The sequence below is a fragment of the Synchiropus splendidus genome, chromosome 4 (genome assembly GCF_027744825.2).
Source record: "Synchiropus splendidus isolate RoL2022-P1 chromosome 4, RoL_Sspl_1.0, whole genome shotgun sequence".
Lineage (NCBI taxonomy): Eukaryota > Metazoa > Chordata > Actinopteri > Syngnathiformes > Callionymidae > Synchiropus > Synchiropus splendidus.
Genome location: NC_071337.1, coordinates 11,354,724 through 11,379,035, shown reverse-complemented (window position 1 = coordinate 11,379,035; position 24,312 = coordinate 11,354,724). Strand labels below are relative to the sequence as shown.

The 24,312-nt window shown below is 40.9% G+C and overlaps 1 protein-coding gene across 2 annotated transcripts; it reads right to left on the bottom strand.

Annotated features, from left to right (window-relative positions):
• Positions 1-1,576: 1,576 nt before the first annotated feature.
• On the bottom strand, positions 1,577-24,106 carry elp2 (elongator acetyltransferase complex subunit 2). Of its 2 annotated transcripts, XM_053863021.1 has the most exons (22): positions 23,971-24,106; positions 23,755-23,833; positions 22,601-22,671; positions 22,386-22,530; positions 21,818-21,895; positions 21,655-21,719; positions 21,480-21,546; positions 20,650-20,793; positions 20,444-20,533; positions 19,807-19,907; positions 12,785-12,916; positions 11,931-12,077; positions 10,438-10,629; positions 10,281-10,350; positions 10,092-10,187; positions 8,948-9,005; positions 5,950-6,022; positions 3,984-4,176; positions 3,776-3,897; positions 3,570-3,706; positions 3,235-3,345; positions 1,577-1,978 (listed from the first exon to the last, which is right to left on the bottom strand). In XM_053863021.1, exons 1-22 carry the CDS (start codon positions 24,100-24,102, stop codon positions 1,768-1,770), a joined length of 2,514 nt encoding a protein of 837 aa, XP_053718996.1. In that variant the 5' UTR covers positions 24,103-24,106; the 3' UTR covers positions 1,577-1,767. The 2 variants fall into 2 exon arrangements, with proteins under 2 accessions (XP_053718996.1, XP_053718997.1); XM_053863022.1 differs by lacking the exons at positions 22,386-22,530; positions 23,971-24,106.
• Between the last annotated feature and the right edge of the window lie 206 nt (positions 24,107-24,312).

Sequence of the window (24,312 nt, the reverse complement as noted above, 5' to 3'; positions counted from 1 at the left end):
TTTAATTTTCTGTCCAGCACAAACAAGTCTCTGAAGAAGATATGAGATTTGAGAGATTCGAGCTTCACAAGCATTTGCAAGACGATGAAAGACACGATGATCACGAGAGCTGAGGATGAGTAAACTGAAGAGCCGTGAATCAATGCAGTTTGGATTAGGTGACATTTCAAATTCACACGGGCGTCCGACAGTCTCCTCTCCAATAGTTAGTCGACGTCACATGTGTCACATGCAATTTCAGGTCTGAGAACAGCAGGCCAGTCGCCTTGTCACTCTTCATCGTGGTGATGATGATGATGATGATGGTGGTGGTGCAGATGTGTGTTGCAGCGAGAAGACGATGAATAATGAATCGTGTGTGTGTGTGTGTGTCCAATGGCTTGAAATATTCAGTGTGTGGATGGTGGACTGGGTCTCAGATGTAGTTTTTATGGAGCAGATGTTTGGGACTGTGACTCATCAGTCTCGACAAAAATACTAAAAGAAAAGCTCATATTTTCTGCTCTTCTTGTGTTTTCCCTCGCTGCTGCTCAGTACTTTCAAAATATTAATTCCCAAATAAACATTGGATTGAATAAACATTACACATTACACACTTGATTTTATATATAGATTTGTAGCATGTGATGACCCAGTGGATGAAAGGGTTCATGTCAGTCACTAAAGTTGGGAATTATAATAAAATGCATGACTAGAATATGTATCCTTTTTATATGACCAATAATATTTGAAAAGAACTGAGCTGAACTGAATTAATTACAAGACTATAAATGTCTTTTTTTTATGCATGTTCAAGGACAAGAAATCAGAGAATTTATTTCTACACACTCACACACACAAACTTCTACACAAAATTTACTACCTCTTTCATCAGTGTGGATTTTTTATATTCCGGATGATTCCCCAATCTGCACCAGTGTTTGAGTCAGCCCGGTGGTCAAGGTCAGATGGAGAGACACAAGAGCGTCTCATCAGTATTCAGTCAGAGTTGCACTTGTGCACGTGTGCTGGTGCACGTTCACAGCAGCAGGAAGCCACTTCTTTGAATCTTAATACCAGGGAGATCATAAAACCAGGCGGAGCATCTGTTCCAGTCCCCGAAACTCATTTCACGGATGGAGACGGAGCCAAGTGAAGGAACCGACCCCTTCCATCCCATAATATGAGGCCACGGTGGCGGTCAGTACCGTCAGATGGTTAAATATGAGGCACTCATAGGTTGGTCTGACCTCCACACCGGGCTCCAGTTTCCTCCCACATTCCAAAAGCATGGATGGGCTGGAGAGCTGTCCAGGGTGTCCCTCTCCCCGTGTAGCTGGGATGGACATGACCCACCTTGGCGTGAGTGAAGTAAAATAAATGATGAATAAGATTTGGATCAACGTGGAAAACATTATGACCACCAACTTGCAAGATGCCTTTAAAGACAGTGCAGAGATGAAAGTGCATGTAGCTATAATATTATGGCTTGTTGCAGAACGCATATTAAAAATGTCTTCTCGCCAAACACCAGTTGTAGAACTGAACAAGACAAACATGAGCTGTGTAAAAATCATTTATTCAACATCATCTGATAATGAAGGACCTTGTTAAACAAGATCACTCCCGCTCAACTCTGCAGACCAGACGTGTCCACCACAACCCTCCAGTCTGAACTGACCCACCACTTGACCGGCAGTCACTGGATGTGGAAGAGATGCCAGTGAGCAGCTGCGGCCCGGTTGGCCCGGGCTGACCCGTCGGGTCCTGGCCAAGCGCAGGCCGGTGTCACTGCTGCTGAAGAGTCCGAGTGTTGACGCTGAAGATCTTGACAGAGCGGTCGGCGCTGGCGCTGGCCAGCTGGACCCGGCAGCTCTCCCCCGTCTCACTCTGTCCTCCTTTCTCTCCGTTCACACTGGCACACTTGTCATTCTGGTGACCGGCCCGGCCCGGTCTGGGCCTCCAACGGAGCCTCTTGACTGCGGCCGTGTGGCTCTGTCTGGGGGAAGCCGGTTAAAGAGACAAGCAGGGACTTCGGTGTCGGAATATTTTGTCTTTCACAGCACAGCCGTGAGATGTGTGTGGTGTCAGTTTACAAGACAACTCAAACATTAAACATAACAATATCCATTGTGCTTTTTTTTCTTTTTTTTTTTTTAAACAGATAAACATTGTGGTTACTTTTCTGGAAGAAAATAACTAATAAATAAGTCGTCCACAATTTAACTGGTGGAAACCTGTTACATTTGTGATGGGTATTTTAATATGTTGAACAAACAAAAACAAGCGCAAGGACTTAATGTCAGGATACAAAATATCAAATTCATGATGATAACAGAAATTGTTTTCTAAAAAATGTTTCAGCCTGCGTTTTAGTAGAGAAATAGGATAAATTATCGAGGAGACTAATAAAGAATTCCAAAAAATCATTAGATTTCATGCAATATTCTTCCAGTCAGGTGTTACATTTTGAGCCGAGCAATACTAACTTGGAAGGTATTAGAAGTCCCTTTGGACATGAAGCAGTGGCAGGAGCTACGTGATGGTCATGGCCCCTTACTGGCCAGCTGGACGTTCTAGATGCAGGCGAACAGGGCAAAGACCCTGGTTGGTATTTTTTGGAGGAGGCATGAGCAACGTAGATGGAAAAAAAAAATCTGGATCACGGCGCACTTCTTCTCTTTATCATCTGTGCGGCACTGAGCCAGCAGGTGCAGCCTGCACAGGTACGATGTGACAGTGTGTCACCTCCAGCACGACTGGAAACTGGGGCGCGGGCTGCAAGGCTGTGTGGAGCCAAGGGACAGTTCACTTCTGGATCGAAGGGGGTGGAGACAGGGGATCCTTGGGGCAGCACAAAATGGCACTACTCTTCGGATTAAAGCTGGAACGTAATTCACTGTCACTAAAATAATACTTGTTTCATCCATTTTACACAGACCTGCATCTCCTTCCATGATTATGGTGAAAGAGTATGCTGCATAGAAATGTAGTTATTTCAGGTATTAGTAAATTATTGTCAATATTCTGTTCTTGCCATTCTATAATGTGTTGTCTGCTACTGTTCATTTTATTTTCATTCCTTCTACTTAAATGCCAATAAGTTATTCCAAGCTTTCCAAACCACTTCCCAGAGGTTTGATTCACTAGCCTTATTTTCTGAAAAAAAAAAAAAGGTTTTAATGTTGGTAACGTATTTGACTTCACTTTCAATTCAGTCAGTAAAAACCTCCACATTCAGGTTTTAAAGGATACGAGTGGTCTGTTTCACCACATCTGCTCCAGTCTTGCCCTCCAGCAGGGGCTCCGGGGGTCCAGCTGTGGAGCTCAACCCTGCCACACTCCAGACCCACAGCCAGCAGGTATCTGGGACGCACACGCGCACACACATACACAGTCACTTCCGAGGTAGTGACACATGGATATAATCCCTGACTGTTGTGACGCCTGGATGTGCATCAGTTCAACACTCGGTCAATCAAAACAAGTGAGATTAATATCGATGAACCAGCCGTGGTGTCAACTAAACCACAGCAGCTGTGGGCTCAGATCATCCTCCAGTACTAACAACTGCGTGTCTGTGTGTGTACCTGTCCGTGTGCACCACAGGACAAAAAGCCACGGCTGTGGCAGAGTCGCCCACGCTTAGGACTGAGCAGCATTTGATCTTATCCGCCTGCATCAGGTCTCTAGACTCCAGCTCCCTGCAGGGGCCCCACACAATCACCTGGACAGACACACGCGCACCAGTCAACACACTTCTCCACATCAACATGGGTCCATTACAATCAGCTACCGTCTTGTCCCGACTGGACGTGGCGAAGTATCTGCTGTCGGGGCTCCAGTCACATGACCAGATGATCCGCTCGTGTAGCGTCGTGTCCTTCCCTGTCTGTGTGTACAGAGAGAAACCAGGCTCTGCAAACACACACACACACGCACACACCTCGGGAGTGAGACTCTTTGAGCGATCGCAGGTTCTGATTCTGCCAGCCTGGTCTCACCTTCACTCTCTGACTCCGGTTGGTTCCGCCTCCACAGGGACCAGGTCCGGTCCCGGGCCACGGCGAGCAGCAGCTGTGAGTCTGGGGAGAAGGCCAGCTGGGTGACGGTGAGCGTGTGGTAGGAGAGAGTCTGCAGCTGCCGCCAGGTCCTGGTGCTCCATAGCAGCACAGAGGCGTGTTCAGCTTTAGTTGCCTTCAAGACAAACACCAGGGGACAGTTGGACTCACACTGATAGGTAGTGATGGGTCACTGAGGCTTCATGAAACACTGTCCTTATTTTTAGAGCTCAACAGGTGGTGCTGTTGGTTTAAAAATGAGATGAAGTTTCATTGAAATGGTTGTTCAAATCAAAGCTTTTGAGCAGAGACTGACATTTAGTGGTCTCTGAAAATGAAGACACTGTTTCATGAAGCCTCATCAGCCCATCACAGTTGATAACATGTACTGCACAATAACACAACTCCCATCTTCACTGTACTATAGGAAGACAGTCGAATATAATCTATTTTGAAGAGCACGAATGCCAACAACACAGTAGATTAAAAAAAATAATAAATTCACAGAAAGCCACTCTCAGGGTTTGAACAGAAAAATAACACTAAATTAAAAAAAGGCCAAAGTATTTTACATTCCAAAAGAAGTTTCCTCCAGCTTGGATACAATGCCGTTTCAAGTGATTTAAAATGTCCTAATGACAGAAAAATAAACACAAACTTTAAGGAGTCAGGAAAACTGGTTCACTGAGAACATTACAATAGATTTTAAACACTAAAATAAATAAAAAATCATCAAACCAACAAACTAAAACTATTTCTTGAAAAGGAAATGTGAAGTAAGTTCCCGGATAATATTTCTCGGCCACCTGCTGCAACATCAGATCCATCGTGGAGGTCACCTTCACATGAAAAGCACTGACAAATCTTCAACAAAACTAAAATAACAAAAATTAATTAGTAATTAATTTAATAATAATACAGAATAAATACAATTTAAAACTAAACCTAAATAAACGTCAGCAAAAAACATGTATTTTTGTATGTATTATTTATTAAGAACAAAAAATGAAGTAAGAATTGGAAGACATATATTGTGTAATAATAGGTCAATATTATTAAAAAAAAAAAAAAAAAGCAAGAAAGTAAATAAATTTAAAAAAAACTGCAAAACAAGACCAAGGGAAATTAAGTCTGTGTAGAAACTGATGCGAAAACTGCATTAAACTGTAATGGTGTGTTTATCTGTGTAAATGAAATTGGATGGCAATAAAATTAAACTGGATTAACAGCTAACTAACTGTTTAACATCACAAAACAAAGTGTCAGACCGAGGGCCGGGTACATACAGGCAGCGTGTTGACTGACTATGATAATGTCCAAACCCGCCGCTACACTAACAACCAACAGGTTTCATGTTCAGCCCTCACTCGAGGGTGATGTGTTCTTCAGAAGCTTGTCATTCCGCGGTCGAGTGTGAACGTCTGTGGCGTCAAAAACGAAAGCAGAGAAAACTGTGATCACAAAGCTGTGACACAAGCGGTGTTTACAGTGGCACGCTGAACTGAAACAAACCTCAGGGGGAAAAAAAGAAAAAACATTTCAATTAAAGCTGGAAAGTTTCTCTTCGGTCGCCCAACCTGGCAGCCGGCGGTGCAGCCTCTCTGCGCGGCGTGAATATCATTAATCACATCTGAAAAAGGCACGTTTTGATGTGTCAGAGTTCGACGGGTCAGACTTAAATGAGGAGGAGGCTCTGAGCTGGAAGATGAGACAAAGAATAACAGCGACGTGGAGGAGGAAATAATGGAACGTGGGCTTGTTTGTCAAGGTCGTCGCTGGGTGAACGCCGCTGATACGTAACTGACAACAACAGCATCACAGCAAATACCAGGGAGGATGTTCAGGCTCCCAGCTCTGATCCCTCTTTTGCTGGAAAGTGTCGCTTTCAAAGCGACTTCATCGCACTCACCTTGCAAGCAGACGCCACCACTGTCCTCGCGCGGTCAGACGCCAGACAGAACATTTCGAAGCCGTGACCGTACCTGGCGATGATCGGGGGCGTTGGGGGTGAGGGGATGAGGAGCAAAGATGAAAGATAAGTGGACGACAACAAAGAAAACAGTCTCACGGCAAACTGAATCTCTGTCATTCCAACGTGTCACCTCCAGTCATCATCAGCGGCAGAGCTGTAATTATTGTCCTTGCGAGGGTCAGAGAAGAAAGCCTGGTCGTAAAGCTGCTTCTGTGTCAGGAGAGCAGAAGAGAGTCCGGCCTTCCATCCCTCTCTCAAACCTGGTGGTCCTCTTTTAACGCACTTTACTTCCCAGCTCAGTCGCTACACACTAATCTGTCCCCTTCTAAAGCAGATGAAGAATCCATTTTTTTCTGGATGAATTTCCATTCAGAAGTACTTTCCCCCTTAAAATATCAAACTGTTAAAATGTCAGTTTTACCCACTTCTTTCCCTATCGATCTCACTTTGGGAGGAAGTGGGACACTTTTATCATGCTGAATTTACACGACCAACCCTCATGCATCAAAATCTGAAACTATTTTTATTGTATTTATTTATGATCATTTTTAGTAGAAATCTTTTCCAAATCCTTTAACCCCTTAAAAGACAGCTTGAAGCGCTGGGCTTCTTTCACATCCGTTTTAAAGAGACAAATATCATTGATTGCAATGAGTTCAATGGGACAGCATGTCTAGAACTCGCTCACACAAGACACACAGTCATGAATCCCGATGACAAATCTATAACCACTAAAAGCCAAATCCACCCAAATGTCATCACCTGATGCCGTCTATACACTTGGCGATGTGTCACCCATCCTCCTTAACCAAGGTAATAATACATGACTTTCTGCCTGTTTTTCTCAAAACTACTGTCATGAATAAATCATCCCGTCCTTCCATCTGCTTGCATTATGCTAACAATAGCTCTACAAAACACATTAGCATGCACTCCAGAGCGCCATGGGCCGACTGTAATGGAGTGTGCCACATCAAAGTCGCAGCGGGACAAACTGTTTACACCTCTTCCTAAAGATCATACATGGAGGCTAATGCTAGTCAGCAGGTGGAGGCAGTCAGGGTCGGGGCGGGAATAGCCAATAGTCATGTCATCCATATGTTGAGAGTAACAAGCTCATCCCCAGAGGGCGCCAAACCCAAAATACAGCCTCAGTCCCATCAGATGTTGAGTTTACGCTCCTCCTGGCGTGACGACAACTTTAGAAGTAATGAGCGCATCTCAGATCGCACCACTAATTGCATTGTTTGGAATCTCGAATTGACCTTGCCTGTCCTCTTCTGTAATAGACGCCATAGCCGTCTTGACCCTACTTGCCAGGAGAATAATTCTAGTTAAATGGAAGCGTGCCACCGCCCCTACTTTTATTCATTGAGTGAGAGATGTTTTGTTTTTCCTAAAATTAGAAAAGATTACACTTTCTCTCAGAAATTCATCAAATACATTTGAGGTTTGTGGCTCATTTTTCAACCTACTGGAAAGACTCTCCTTTACTTTTATACCGGATTAGTAGAAAATTCTAGTTGCTGATATCTTGAGTTATCCTTATTTGTTATTACTACGAACTGGTGTATTTTTGTTTGTTAGTGGTTCAAGTTTTGTTATGCATCTCCTTTTGTGTTGTTTTTTTTTTATTTTCCGGTACAAAAACGTATATTGCTCTTGCAGTATTGTAGTATTACATGTTGAAAATTTTGAATTAAAAAAAAGAAGTAATGAGCGCAAACAGTGTCTCACAATTCGAAGCTCACTGGCAGTGTTCCAACCGTACATGACAAAAACACAACGATACCCAAATAATATCCATATGAATACATTCACTCTGATTTGGATGAAGGTCACATTGAACTGCATCATCAGTTCACTGCAGTCCACGTTCTCACCAGACTAAAAAACACGCTTTCTGTCAGTGCACCGCCAAAACGTAATCAATATCAACACAGTAGTTCTGCCAGAGAAACCCTGCAACGATTTTGCAGCACAAGGGGAGCACAAAATACTTCAGTCATTTACTCATTATGATGCTATTTTAATGCACTAAATAATTCAGAGTGACTCGACAAAGTGGCTCTGAGAGGTGAAGGGACTCGCAGCACACACACACACACAGCAAAGCTCAGAGTAGCAATGAACGCTAACATCGTGTGTCATGCTTATGGCAGATTGATCAGCAAATGAATTTTCACGACGGCCACGAATAGAGGCAATAGATCCAGAGCAGGAGAGGAGGGTCACAGATGATGGGAGGTTGGATGATGAAAAGAAACGAGGGGGAAACAGAGCAGAGGAAATTGTCTTCATGAGACAAAGTCTTTGGAGGAAAAAAAACCCTCTAAATTAGAAGAGCAATAGTAAGGATTAAAAATTTAATATGTTAACAATGACACTCATTACAACTATAATGGAACTAAATATAAACTTTAAATTTCAAAATACAGACTTAAATGCTAATACCTGCTTGATAAAAAAGAAAATAAAAATACGGGAAAGAAAAGATAACGCAAGTCCTTCCTCATGAAGAAAGGGGTTGAGAGTATGATGTTAAAAAAGTGGGGTTCAAAATTTGACACAAACAATAAAGGACAAAACCTAAAATCCAGCAACGTTAGGTTATTCTGGAAAAAGCAAAAGTCAAAAACACAAGTGCAAATTATTTTAATCCAGAAACAGGCAGCAAAGGACTTAACTGAATTAAAGTGTTTATGCAAAATTGATTCGACAAAGAAAACAAAAATACAAGTGAGCTCATCTGAGATTCCACAGATCAACTGACAACCTCTGAAGTAAAGCATTTACTCTGTTCACACTTTATCTCAATAAATCGTCATTATTTCAGTCAAAACATCATTATATGAAGAGAAGCTGAAGTAAATGCACCAACCTCTGAATAAAACATGCAGCTTGAGATTTGTTTTGTCAACACAGGTGAACTCACAGTTTCTGGATTTCGGGCCAGCGTGTGTTCTGGTGCAGATAATCCTCAGGGGGGGGTTCTGTGAAGAAAAACCCAGAAATCAAGTGCTGTTTTTAAAAACGGCTCAAAAACCCAAAATAAATCAAGTTGGCCATTTGCTAAAACTTAAAAATGCTCTGGAGAATTCAAAACTGTCTGTTTAGTGAAGTGAAGCTGAGAAGAATTGGTGTTTTGGTTCTGGAAATCTGAAAGTTCAAACGCGAGGAGAGACTCTGAATCGCCCGGAGACAACGTTTCCCTCACATTTAACACATTTAATTCACTGACTATTAGCAAGCAGAGGTTCCTACACCACTGCCGCTCACCAAAAATGGATCAATGGATCTTCCCTCTGAACCTGAAAGCAAGAGCAAAGAGTGTGTCATCTTTGTGTTGTGTGTAATTGAAAACTACATACTTCATGCATTTTTTTTTTTAAGCAGACATCATCATCGCTCCCCTGACTCACCTACTTATTATTCATCTATTCTAACCGTGGAAGGCAATATTAAAGGGGGGGGATAACAAGTTAACAAGGTTTCTGACGGGTACAGCCACCGGAGGTCTGAGAGCATCATACATGCAGGTCTTTCATTTGAAGACAAGGCCTGGCTCAGGTAGTGACTGAAGCAGCAAACGTGTTTGGTGCACCCATCTTAAAAATGGTCTCAGCTGATGCTTCTCATCTCTGGTCCTTAAGGAAATCGGCTCTGTTGGCGGAGCTGCAGATACGGGTGAAAACAGCGCATTTTGAGCGCTTTAAGGTCAATACACCGTCTGTTATTTCATTTTAATGTGGCAAGGCTCAATAGTTTGACACTCTTTAACCTGTAAAAATCCATATATTTGTCGAATGGTTGTATAAGCTGCAGGGTGCAGACCGTGAGAAAAAAGTAGCGGCTTATAGTGAGGAAATGACGGTTAGTCAGATCCACCTGTTGCATTACTTGGCAATATCAGTAGCGTAGTTTTCAATTTATCTCAGCTTCAATTACCTGGAACTTTGTTATTCTAATCTAATAAAAACAAGTCATCTGACAGGAAAAACAATCTGTTTCATACAACGTTCCATTATTTCAATAACACATTCGACAGCACATCTGTAATGAAGAGAAGATTCTCATACCAGTGATGTTGCGCGGGTGGAAGTCCGGCTCTTTGTATTGGTCAGAGATTCTGTCTGCCTGACTTGCAGCCTGTTCAGCTTTCACCGCAAGATCTCCTGTAATTTTTATGATCACTTTTTATTTTTTTTAAATGCTACCTGACAGATAAAGAGCTTCTTCCAAAGCACATCGAGGGTAAAACATCCGACCTTGATAAACAGCCTTGTTGGATAAACCCAAAGCCGGTGTGCTGGCACCTTCAGGAAGGCTGGCACGGTTCTGAGATAGAGCAGGGAGAGATGAATGAGAGAGAAGAGTAATTAGACATCAGGAGGAGGTGCTCTTCATCCAAAAACAAAAACTTACATCTGAGGTCATCAGTTCCTCCACAGAGAAACCTGAGATGTTTGCGAAGTTATTCACAAAGTTGAGCGGAGCCTGAAAGACGCGCAAGACCTTTTCATCCGCTCCAGACACGAACTGGAACCTCCCAACCATCGCCAGGCACTGAATGTTGTATCCATGGATCTGAGGCCGGGAGACCTCGTGCCAAGTGACCTGCAGGAGTGAAAGACATGCATTTAACCATGAACTGTTAATGAGTTCACTCTTGCCCCAGGGTGAGACCAAAATCACACAGATCACGGCCTATATCAGTGGAACCAATGGCCTCAAGACCTGAGTGCTGCAGAGAGAGTCTTTAACTTTTATTTTTGCATTTTATTTTCTGAAACTCTGATTGATATTTATTGACTTAATTTTTTAATCTACATACATTAATGCTACTATTACGGCTAAATTTTTAAACCACAATATCCTGCCCCCCTCCATCTGCACATATTAGTTATCTCCTAGACAGCTATAATATATTTTATTTAACATTTTATTTCATTTTAGATCTAGCTCCACTCATGGCCACACAATGGTGCTTCCCGAAGTCCTCTAAATCAGGGGTCTTTAGCCTTTCTGACCTCGGGACCCACCTTTTCCAGAATGGGTCCGGGGCCCAGTCAAGCAATAGACATGATTCATTACTGTTATTACAGATTTCTGATTTCATTTGTGTTCAATAACCATACATGTTAACAAACCAAAACCTTGTGAAATGACATGAAACCATGTGATCAGCGCAAAGATATTTGTTATCGAAAAGTCCAACCAGCAGCAGAACCAGGTGCAAATCATGTTTATCAACTTTACTAAAGAAAAAAAGAAGAAAAAAAACACCCTAGATGCAAACTGTTGAGGAGATTGGAAACACTGTATGTCATGAATAAAATTCTGAATAAAAGAAAACAATGTCTAAATATCATGAAATATTTTCCAAAAATAAACTCTAAAGAAGATGAGTAAAGTGTAAATGAAAGTATAGCAATAAAATGTTCGAATTATATTTAAAAATTTGGGGATGCCATCACTTTCTTATCATTCTTTCTTTTCAAGAACTTCTTCATAGTTGGTAACAATCAAGTCAAGCCAATTCAATGACACATGACTGCCACCATATATGCCTAATGAATTAAAACTGAGCATCCCACAGGTTTTAAACAAAAACACTTTATGTGGCCCTCTAGGGGGCGCTCGCGTCCCAACCGTGAACCTCAGCCCTTTGGTTAAGAATCAGTGCTCTAAATGATGCAAGGTATGAATGTCCCAGACAGGAAGGAGCAACATGTGGGGCTAGTACTGAGAATTTTACATACATTGCTTTATTTCTAATAGGTTATGTTGCACTGTCCTTTTTTTAACGAGAACTTTGAGTTGCATAACTGAAAAAGGCAATATTATATTTATATATACATTATTATATTTATGCTACGGCTTGAGATTCTTTCTTTACATAATAAAAGTTTTCTTACCTCTTTGCTGTCCTTAGACCTCCATGGACTGAAGAGTCTGGCTGTTTGGTCTGAGCTCACAGTGATGATGAAGTCTCCCTCGGGGTCCCAGCTCAGGTCCTGGACCTCATCAAAGTGACCGGATGTCACAACAGTGGGCTTCCACTCCTCCAGTAAAAACACAGTCAGAGTCACACTCAGGATTGTTTTTACCTCAAACTTCCACAGTTCACTTCAACTTTCACAGTTCAGAATTTTCTAATGACTCACAATGATTGTTATACAGAGAATATGCATGACGCATAAGGTATGTGGACAGGCTTCAGTGTACCTAAATAAACAGATCATCCTCAAAAGCCGTGCCAATTTGTCTTTTAAATATTAGCCAACATAAGTGCAGCCAAACAGACAGATAAGAACCAAGGGGAATCGTGCCTCTTCGTTGGAAGAAAAACACTGAATTTCCACCTCAACATAAGGGCACATAAATGTTCTTGAACCAGAGAAATATAAATAAACCAAAGTGAATCATATAAACCCACATTACAATTAAATTCTGTGCAATGTTGTTTGTCATTAGAGGCCTCTCTTTTCTCAGTGAAGCTGCTCAAACCACTTTTGGCTGTGTTCATAGAAAAAAAAAAATCTAATCATCACTTTCAAGATGCCTATAAGCAGAACCATTAAATATGGCACATTATAACCCAGTGGAAAATTGATGATTCCAACAGGTAAAAAGAAATTGCTTGAAAGCAGCCAATTCAAAGGCAACAGTGATTGCTGGTCCCAGGAGGAAGATTCCTGTCAGCAGTTCAACAATTTCACACTTCACACGCGGGTACATGGGACAGCAGCTTCGACTTAAAAAGGATTACCTCCTTGTCCTGGTCCTTGCTCCACAGATGCAGAGCTCCGTGATAAGCATGAGCGAGCATCATTGAACCATCTGGACTCATCTGGCAGCCGAGGAAACCCATCGTGTTCTCACCAACTTCACCGACACGCACCTGGAACGAAAATAAAACACACATAAAAAATAAAACAAGGCGCAAAGTTGATTCAGTTTAACAACACAGAAGGTAAATATGGGACACAGAATAGTGTTGTGCAACATATGTGCAACATAACCCATAGCATATAAAAGCTTTAATAACCTAACTTGGATGATAAATATTTGCTGCTAATAGGCTTATACAAATAACAAAAATGAGTGACAACTCAAACTAAAGAGAATGATTCAGCAGTTTCTGCATCTCTGATTGTGTACAAGCTTTTTGTTATTCAAAATCAATTATACAGTGACATCAACAATGTTTTTTACCCTCTTTCTTTCTGTCATACACACATCAAACATTACAAAACATTTGAATAAATAATCTTTAAGCTGTAAACTGGATTACGGCATGTTTTGTAGGTCAAGCATTCTGCGAAGCACAGGCCTAAAAAGCCATCAGAAACCTGCAGAACCTTGACAGAGTAAAGAAAAATACACCTTCATCTACTACTGTTGTACTATGCATCAGCTTGAAATGCAGAAGGCTGCCTTTGTCGTCTGTACGGGGCGCAAAAGTTCCCTTCCCCAATGTCAATACATTACGCCATGGGAGTCAGGATTTGTTGCATAGAAAATATTAAGGATTTACATTCGCAACAACAGATCATTACACACATAAATGCATGTGTTGGTGGAAGAACAATAAAAAAAATAAGACAATAAAAATTCAAATATCACAGATATAAAAACAGAAACAAGACAGTGAACATATAGAAAATTAATAAATGATGACAACTTCTGTCATCGCTACTGACATAATTTTAAAAGCAACCTCAACACCACAGCTGTGAAGGTGAGTTGAATAATGCAAATTACTTTATATGAACTAACCACCCCTGAAAACAGAAAAACCACCATTCACTGGTCTGGCCATTTTATTTTTTTTGCCTTTAGAATACCCTTTTTTAACCTGTATAATATAATAATATATTAATGCTAAATCTTCATAACTGACAAACACATAAAAGGCAAAATTAACTATTTTAAATGACATGTTGCAGTGAGGGGCGGAAACTGAAATGAGAAATCTGCATATTTATAGCACAATAGGAGGATTAAACAAACCAGGATTAAAACAGAATTAAAAAAAAAAAAGGTATTCACTCCGTCTTTGACATTAATACGAGAAGAAAAGCGAGGTTTAGACTAAAATATTGAAAGCAGAAGATTTTAGCATAATATATAGTATGAATTAGGTATTGCATAACGGATAGGATAACAAGTCGGATTAAAGGAATGAAAGGAAATATATTTTCCCAAAAGATATCGTATGGTGAGTCTTGTAAAAGGTTCTAAAGATGAGACAAGAGCACATTTGGGCACATGATGAACATGGAATGTATCCTCACCAAGAAGAGAGAGTAGGAGGGGCACCTGCAACTGGGCTGACACTGGTTTCACTGAACATTTATTTCATGGTGAGGCAAAATCAAATGAGCCCATGTGACGCCTTCATAATGGTTTGCTTGCCACAATTGTTTGCTTACTTGCCAGATTAAATGAATGACTGAAAACCTCCCCGTTGAACACGTACCGGCTATCATTCGGTCCCGTCATCATAGCAATACCTCTTTCACCCCATCTTAACAGATGAAGTGCCTTTGAGCAGACTGTATTTGACATTCATTCATTAAGACTTTCTTATATAAATCCAGATTTTTCAAACCCTGGAAAACCGCTAAAAAAACCCTATACTTTTCAGGACCTGCGTAAGCACCGTAGTTCTATGTAAAGGAACAAAACAAAAAGGCAAACAATAACAGATTAAATAAACATACAGTATAATACTTAAACTTCTATCTGCTACTCATCCTCTGGATAAAATTCTCATCTTTGTTGATATTGAAATAGCTCCTAAAGCTTAAGTTAAATCAGTCATAGAACTTTAATCCTCCAAACATCATGGAACCATTTGTTCATTTCTATCTCAGTCATTTCATTTTAAGCGCTTAACGTGGCCTGGTTGTGGGATAAGAGTTTCATTAGTGACTTTCAAACTGCGACTTTAGCCCTGACCTGAGTCATTCCCAATTCAGGGAAGCGATGCAATCTGTCTCTCCAGCTCTAGGCTCGCACCCACAATCACACGGGAGGGCAATTGGGTGACACCCAAAAGGAATTATACCAGATTGCTATTCTTTACATGGAGAAGCAGCTGATCTACTTTGAGTCTACTTTGACTTTTTCTGTTTCTGGGACCTCCAACCCAATTTTAAGATCAACCAAGAAGTGTTGACTTTTATTCAGCTAAAGTCGCAATTTAGTTTAAAAATGCATACAGCTTCCATATAAATCATTGTTCATTATTTTTATTGTTAATTCCCTGTAGAAGTGTTTCCCTGCTTGAGGTGCGGGTGACCTCAACCTTGAGTTGGATAAACTGCAGCACCTTTATCATGCCATTTATCAAAAGCAAAGAGTTTGACACAAATAATATATATATAAAACACTATTACCTCACGACTCACCAGTCAGAGAGTGCAACAGTTTGCAACAGCTTCACTGGATTGGTGACCCGCACCATCAACACATAAGACCACCGATGCATCAGTTTAACAGGCGGAGCAACATCATATCACAAACATTAACTGTGTCAATTGTAGGTGGCGGTTAAGCTCCTCCATCACCCGCCAATACTGACAACATGGCTATTAGTGACCTTCAAAATAATGGCTGTCTGTAGGCGGAAACCCGGTGGAACGGTAGCGATTGCATGCATTCACTGGGGATGGCGTGATCTTGCAGCGAACGAGAGAGAGGAGGCAGAGCAGGAAGGAGAGGCAGGTAGAGGCACGCACGGCGAGACGCAGAGAACGAGATGCAACATTAAGCAGATTGATTTGGAAATTCTGCACACAGAAGTGGCACATAAATCTTGCAGGACGCAAGAAGCAAAAATGTGTTATTATTCTTGTTTACGTGGGGGACCGGAGGGAAGAAGGGCGTACTGGCGGACGGGTTGTTGTGTCACAAGATTTCAACGAGTGTTGACTTCATTTCCAAACCATTTTCTGATGTTTTTCAATCATTTTCTTGTACCAATTCCCAACAAAAATCAGACATTGCCGAGTCTGACAATAAGAGGATCAGTGAGACCATTTTTTGGGTGTCGGACAAGTAAAGACACCTGTGACATGCCCAAAGAGCCACTGACCGGACATTTTTTGCACTGAGGAAAATAACGAAGAGCTCAGTTTTATTAGATCGAGTTGCACATCTGTCTCGCTGAAGAATCCGATATGCCCTCTTACTTCATAACCAGCAGACCTGCCTGGGTGGCTTGATGCGGTCATAAAGTCGAGCAAATATTAGTCTCAACTTTGTCAAGTTGGAAACCGAAATTCAGGTAAATTAAGTTAACATTGAGCGCTTGGTTTTAGCATCTCAAACTCATTATTAGCATCACTGAATGAGTCAATAGTTGTATGTTGTTGGAACCACTCTATATTGTCAATATACGTGCAGTGTCAACAAAGTAGGTGTTGTCATGCCAAGTACTAGTACTAGCAATAAGATTATAAAAATATGAAATAAAAAATATCTGTTAAAATAAAAAAAAAATAGCTTTCTTCATATTTTTATATCTTCATTCCACAGTGATTTCATATTTTTCTTAAGCTCAATGTTACTGCCTATTCTTCATCAGGATTCCTTATTTTGTCTTTAACTAAACGGTAATTTCACACTATTACAACATAAAGTGAAGCACATCTGATAAAAGAGAGACACACATGGCTGTTGATGAATGAATGAATGCAGGAGGTCAACGCATGCCAAAATGTGAGTGACATAAAGGCTAAATTTTGATGTTGTCACTGCCACGTTTTTCAATGTCTTTCACAAGAAAATATGGTCACACCAGAAATGGAGAAAAAGATTCTTGCACTGCTCTGTCTACATGAAACAAAAATATCCAATGTGTTTTTTTTCCCTGCCAGTAATAAGTCTGGGCTCAGGAGAAATTGGTCACAGCAGCCCTGACTTCAAACGCTCCGATATGCTGTTCACCGCACTGACCACCCACATTATGTTCCGTCATACAAGGAAGACCATCTGACACCTGTGTTAGCTCCAAGCCAATACAGAACAGAGTTTGGGTTTTGGAAAACGTTGTTTTCTTCAGTCCCTGCATAAGAAGTGGAAAATTAGTAGCAAATATTTTCATTGACTTTTTGTGGTTCCTATTTTCAAATTAATATAAAGCGATAAAACACCCGACTCAGTGGTGACTGCTTCAGCTAATAAAAGCTGTTCTTCCTGAGTTCCAGAAGCTTCAGTGACCCCTTCCTTCACAGGGGTGACTATTTTTAATGTAAACCCCACCGACTCATTGAGAAATCATGCATAACCTTCAGATGCATGTGCACAAGGACCACTAAACGGATGTCCAATGGCAGAGGTGGGCAACAGAAGGCTTGCATGGCAACACTGAAGCTCCTTTCAAGAATCCTTCCAAACTGGATTATACCAGTGAAGGTAACCTCTATTAAATCAACTGTTGCATTAACGTATTGTATGGGAGTATTTTTTTCCCCAAGGCTTTTCAGTGTTTAAAGACACATTCATACCTTGAAGTATGCTTTGAGTAGGCTCTTGTTCTTAACTACACTTGGGGCATACTCAAAGGACAGACCCTTCTCTCCCATGCCATTAAAACAGCAACAATGCCTCCTTTTCCATTATGGATGTTTCCTTCCTTTGCCGTTCCAATTTCAAGGATTCTTCCTTGGACAATAAGGTTCTTTCCTCCCCTCGCCACTCTCATTTCATGCATCCATCGATGGCCGTGAAGGATCCTTGTCATTGTTCATTTTTCTGCTGTCTTTGTTTCTACAACGTTGATTGTATTGTTATTTTGTGTATGTCAGCAATGTTTGCCTTTGATCTGACTTTTACTTTACTTTGCTAAGAAGAAAATTGACACAAAAAAGTACGTCCAAAAATGACCCAACAATGAGTCCAGGCAATTCCACCACTGTGCAACCTGACAGCATTGGGCAGCATCCAGTGTTAGCGCCACCAGCCATGGCTCCGAGACTACCACGCCACACACTCCCACCGATGCTGGACTAGCGCCACTAGGTCGTCATCTCACTGTCACTGGCATCGCTGGGGACAGACCGTCATACCCCGCAGTGATGGACTGTTTGCGTCATCCCCTCCTTAGTTAGCGCTCAACCCTGGCACGACTCCCCCGTCTAGCCACCTCATCTCCCGGGTAACAACAGCAAGGCTGGTTCACCACCTGCCCACAGCATGGAGTAAGCATGAAATGCTCACTGCTGACCCAGAGTGCAGACAGCGGCACAATGATATTGAGCAGCGTCTCCAGATGCAAGGGCATCACTGTCCTTGTTGAGTCCAGCAAATCCACACAGAAAGAAGACAAAAATATCTCTCCTCACCAGAAAAAAAATGTACCCTCATATTGCCATATTTGAGTTCTCTGAGAGCTACAAGAAAGACACCAGTGATCATCTCTGTTATGCCACTGCCGTTTGCTGTCAGTGAAAAATCAAAGGAAGTTCCAACAACCTCGTAGTGGCTGACACATATAATACACAGTGAGATGTTTCTAAGTGGCAACCCTGTTGTCAATTTTACTTCACTAAAATTTAATCTTAATCTTTATTTTATTCTTCCCCTCTTTCATTGTTCTTATTTTTCATTTTCTTCTGCTCCCCTTCTTTCTCTTCTTTTTTCGGAATGTTTTTGTGGAAAAAAAAAAAAAAAAAAAAAAAAAAAAAAAAACCATTCTATTGTACTATGATGTGTTTTTCAATGCCATTTACATCAATAAAAAGAGCAAGAGCTGCTGAACTGGCTGCCACGCTCACGGGTGTCTTTGTTCTGGCATATAATAATGTATAACATAGATCTTCACAGCGGATATTTGGTACAAGTTATGTGCTGATGAAGTGTAGGTTGTAGAAAGGTCACCATTTGAGAACATCCACTTCAGCAGATCATGTCTTAGCCGAGCATTAATTATGCAGTATTTTAAGAGGTACATGGAACGTAATATGCAAATGCCAGTGTGAGAGTGTTTCTATAGATAAACATGCAGACTTGTGTCTGCCAACCTGCTGATGCTCGATAAGAATTAAGGAAGGCAGAAGCAGGTATGCAAATGTCCAGTATAATGCTGGTACGAAAACACAGTCTAAGAAACTCCTTCAAGACCCGAGATTTTTGGGGCAGATGGGCAGAAGGGTTTTATTCTTCCACACTAATGTTAAATTTAGCTCTTTTCTGGCACAACAGCAGCTGTTGAGAGCTCCGAGAGGAGGAGGAAGAGGAGGAGGGGGGAGAAAGATAATGTGAGGGAGGGAGATAACACAGCAGGACAGAGAGGCACATAAACAGTGAGGAATAGGAGGTGACAGAAATGACACGAGGTAGGAGTGAAACAGATTAATAACCGAGACAACAACAACATGTGTGTGCAGGCCTTCACAGGCCTCCGCACAACTGTCTGTATTTGGGGAAGAGGCCAAAAAAAGAGGATTTAAGTATGTGGAAATGACTGGAGCAAAAATAGAAGAGGGCAATCCCCACTTGTCTGCAGTTGTGTAGAGGGCCCTTCATCACAGTCTATCACACTTGGATTGCAGACACCTAAATGTCAGGCAGAGTTGAAACAGACACAGGGACTCGACAGAGGAGGGTAGTTTGGGTGTGTGTGAGTGTGTGTGTGTAGGAGGGAGGGGTTCCATTCCGAGCACATCATGTCAAGAGCTTGTTGAAGGGTGGGCAGAGGAAATAGTGGGAGTGACTAACAAGCAACAATGTCAGAAGCGTGACTGATGGCTAGTTCTCCTTTTATTAGTCATCCACACTCACCTTCTCCACCCACTGCCCAGATTCCTTGTCAGGAGACCAGAGGACCATTGTTTGGTCCATGGAAGCTGACAGCAGACTAAGAGGTTGTTTTAGCTCATCGCCTGCAGGGGGAGACAAAAACAAACCAATCTCATCCGAGAGGATTAACGCTACTGGCAGTGCCATTTAATTTGCCATGTGATGATAAAACTGTATTTTATGGACACCCATAATAGCATCAGTAATTAGAACACAATATCTTACTTTCTTTTGCTGTATCATGGCCAGAAAAGCATATTGATGCCTCTACCGATATTGCAGTGAACATTGAAACAAAGTGAGATCATTCATTCATTCATTCATTCATTCGCTCACAACAGCCATAGTAAATTAAGTGCTAAATTTCTGTTATTAGTTTGATATTAATTCATATTAGAGTTTTGAATTCATGATCTTAGATGGACTCTGGAAAATATGCTCACAAAAATTATCTTAATTGACATGAATAATATTCTTCACAACTTTTATAAACTTTTATCTGCAAATGCTTGGATGTAAAAGATCATATTATAATTTGAGAGAATTAGTACCCAACATCATCAGTCAATTTGTTTTTTTAGAGGCAGCTCTGATGTTTTTTAAACAATATGTAAATTACCTGTATACGTTGGAGGGTGCCAGTGGATTCCATACACCCACCCCTCATGGCCCAATAAGACTGTCTCAAGGGACACAGCATAACACATATCTGCATCAAAAAGAAATAAAATATTGCCAAAGTCAATACGCAGCTGGGAATAAATAGAAGACATATCAACATTGTCACAAGTATTGGACATAAAGAACACTTTCATATCCTCTTACCTGACTCCTTCACATTAAAAACCTCCTCTTTCATTTTGATTTTGTCATCATCCCCTGCACACGCACTGGACTGAGACTTGGCCCACAGTCTCCACACTCTGATGGTCGCATCCTGTGAGCAGCTTGCTAGCAACAGCTCTTCACCTGACAAAGGTAGAAGGCTAATCATTACACAACCAATTAATATGCACTATTATCCATAGTATAGTGGTAGCTTGCTTAATATTGTATTTTTCTCATCCTGAATAGATATGAGGGATACAGCCAGCCAACGGAGTTCACAATAATCAAAGAAAAAAAAGTATGTTAACAAAATCAAAGACTTTGACTTTGAAAACATTAAAATTCAACATTAACGCTTAACAAGTCTAGCTTATTCAACCGCACATGTCACATACCGACTGGTAGACTAATCATGAAGCTAATCTGTGAAAGACGACCACAAATATCATCATTAGAGCGAGTAAACAGTAGAGTTTGTTGGGCCAGAGAGAAAAAAATGGACCCATTGGAGGGGAAGGGGAGACTAATACTGGTAGACATCACAATGAGAGAACATCATCTAATAGCGTTACAAACTCCACGAGGCAATGGTTTGCATTTACCAAAGGCACCAAACGGACATCAGGTGTAGAAGAAAAAAATTCATCACAGCACGTCAACAGCTTCAATTGAGGTATGGATCAGATCTATGGCAGTCATGTTTATTGGGAGTGTTTTCATAAGAGAACAGGTCATTATGGGCAAACTGACAGGGAGGCTTAAATCTAGACGAAACCAGAAATTTGATCAGTGTATCTATGCTCTTACGTAGCAACAGAAAAACTTACCAATACATGTCCATGAGATTCCTCGTACCCAGTCTTCATGTCCTTGCAAAGTCAAGACCTTCTTGAGCTGAGCAAAAGCATTTCCCAGAGGGCAGAATCTCATCAACATATGTACATCATTTTACAAAAACAGAAAGAAATAAACGTAAGAATAAGTGCCCAAAAGATAACCTACCTCTTTTTCATTCTCAACATACAGATGAACGTTTGTGTCATCTCCCCCGCAGGCCAGTACTGGAACTGAAAGAATCCAATAAATACAATGTATGAAAATAAGGAAGTGGCACTATAACACATTCAGCTAAAATGGAAGTTACTCTTGAAGACATTAAGCTCACCATTGCTGCCGGGTAATATCGAGAGAGCCACGTCCATCATGAAACCCCGTCCAAAGGTGAGGACATGGAGACACTCGACTGAGGAAAAACACAAACAAATAGTTGGACGCATGAGCAATAATAACACAATATTCTACAGACTCAGATATTATTTGACCTGGAACCCATCCGTGCCTAACAGTGCAGTATATTGGCATTGAGGAGAAATGTAAATACAGTATATTAAATCACCAAATCAGTGCTTACACACTCTCAATAAAAAACATTTCAAATAACCATTACAGCAATTTATAAGACTCTTGTTGATGCGTGTAGCTCTAGTATTATCTGACTGCCAGAACCAGCTGGTATTTTTGTCAAGAAAAACACCTCAAGGTCACACTCTGTCTCAATGGCTGTCAAACAGCATCAGCTGAAATGGCAGGTGGACAAAAACTCTCAGGAAAATTAAGATGTCACCACTGACAGCCTCAGACAGAGAACACTTCAGGATGACAAGTCAAGTGGTATTATGGTGAACAGTGAAATATAGTATAAGGAGCTGTTTAGGCAAAAAAAAAACGTTTACCATCCTGTGATCCTTTAAAGAGCCAAAGTCTGACAGTGCAGTCTGCAGATGAGGACGCAAACAGGAGTTCTGAGGGGTTGAGGCAGATGCCATCCACTGCAAAGACTCCACCAGTGTGACCCTTACACTCCACTCGTCTAATAAGCTAAATACAGAGATTACATTTGTATATGAAGAAATAGAGAAAGGTATAATATTTAGACTATGCGACTCACCTCATTGTTTTGAACCTCCCAGATAAGAACACAATTATCTGAACCTCCGGAAACAAGGTGTGTCTCTGGAGCTGTGAAGAAATAATAGTGAGCTTTTCAACATAATGTTGGAAAGAAGCAGGAGTTCAAAACACAACATGCTATTGCATTGATATATTGTGATGACATTAGGCTTGCCGGTATAATAAAATTAAAAAAACAATTCAATTCAACTAGATTCTGGATGTGACTACTGCTCACAATTTTTTTAGTATCAATTCTCAAATTCAGGAATTTAAAATGAAGCTTGTTTCCTTCAGGAGCAACAACAAGTAAATATTACCAACTTCACAGTGAGTATAAAGTGACTCACTGAGTCACTGAGATCCAGTGTACAGATGATGACACTATTTGGTAGTGAGACATGTCTGAATGATGTTGAGGTTTCATGAAAGTGTGGGGGTAATGACATGTGTCCATGTGTGTATGTATGTATGTGCGTGTGTGTACGGACATGCATGTGGGCATGATAAAATATTTTTTAAAAGCCCAGTTCACGCACAGATATGTTGACACACAGATTACTTGGCACATTTCTCGCTCAAATGCTTCTCTCTAGCTCTGGCAGTAAAGAATAACAGTAATCTAATATTGTCTAATACTGTATACAACATTAAAATACATGAAGACTGTATAAGGACTATAAAATAATGTATTTAAAAAAACTTCCGTTCATACATTAAAGCAAAACTGTAGTGGTCAAGATGTATTATTTATTTAGCAAATTTACATTTCAATTTTCTCAAGAACCACGAAAAGGGTTAGAGCTCATATCATTTGTGGTAATAGCTGTGAAACCATCTATGCACATAAAAATGTTGTTACACTGAGTGGCGCTCTATGCAAGGGGGTACAGTACAGAGAGTGGAGTTTGTTTACTTATTGAAGTTGACAACAAAAAGTGTCTTTAGTACAAAGAAATACAAGAACAAATAAACTGTGAGCCCTGTAGCTTTAACTATTCTGTGAATTCTGTGTAAAGTGATGAATGCTGATACCAAATGTGTACATATTCCTGCAATAGTGACCACCAAGAATTCAACAATGAGCGCCCATCTGATGATTTCATCCAAGTGGTGTCGCTTGGTGGATGAAAACAAACGTGACAGGCTCACCACAGTACTGTCTTTGCACCCACTGCACCGCGTTCACTCGCTTGGTGTGTCCATTCAGCACATTCAACACTTTCATGCCCTGAAACACGAAAACAACGTTACGAACATACGAACTACAGTTTAGATAAAACTCAGACACTGTTAGCATCTTTGATATTAGCATGTCTCCTGATAAACGACATCTAACTTTCACAACAAATTCCGCAGGTTTGATACCTTCACATCATACAGAACGATGGACTGTTGAGTTCCGATGGCAGCGATCCATCCTCGGCCCCAAGACACAACATTTGCAGTCTCGTTTGCAGAGAAGGCGACATGGCATGTTTCGATGACTGGCGCCGCCATTTTCCCTCTGACGTAGGCTGACAGCAACAGTGGGCGTGTTTGAAACGGCATGGACCTGAAAGGTTACATCTAGTTTTTCATTTATATTTACCGTATGACAAATGTATTTTTATAAAATTCTCACATGAGTATAGAGTAGTTAGTTTTCGACTTTCATTTGAGGTTGTGTAATTGCAACGAAGAATGACGAAAAACACAAAATGAAATTCT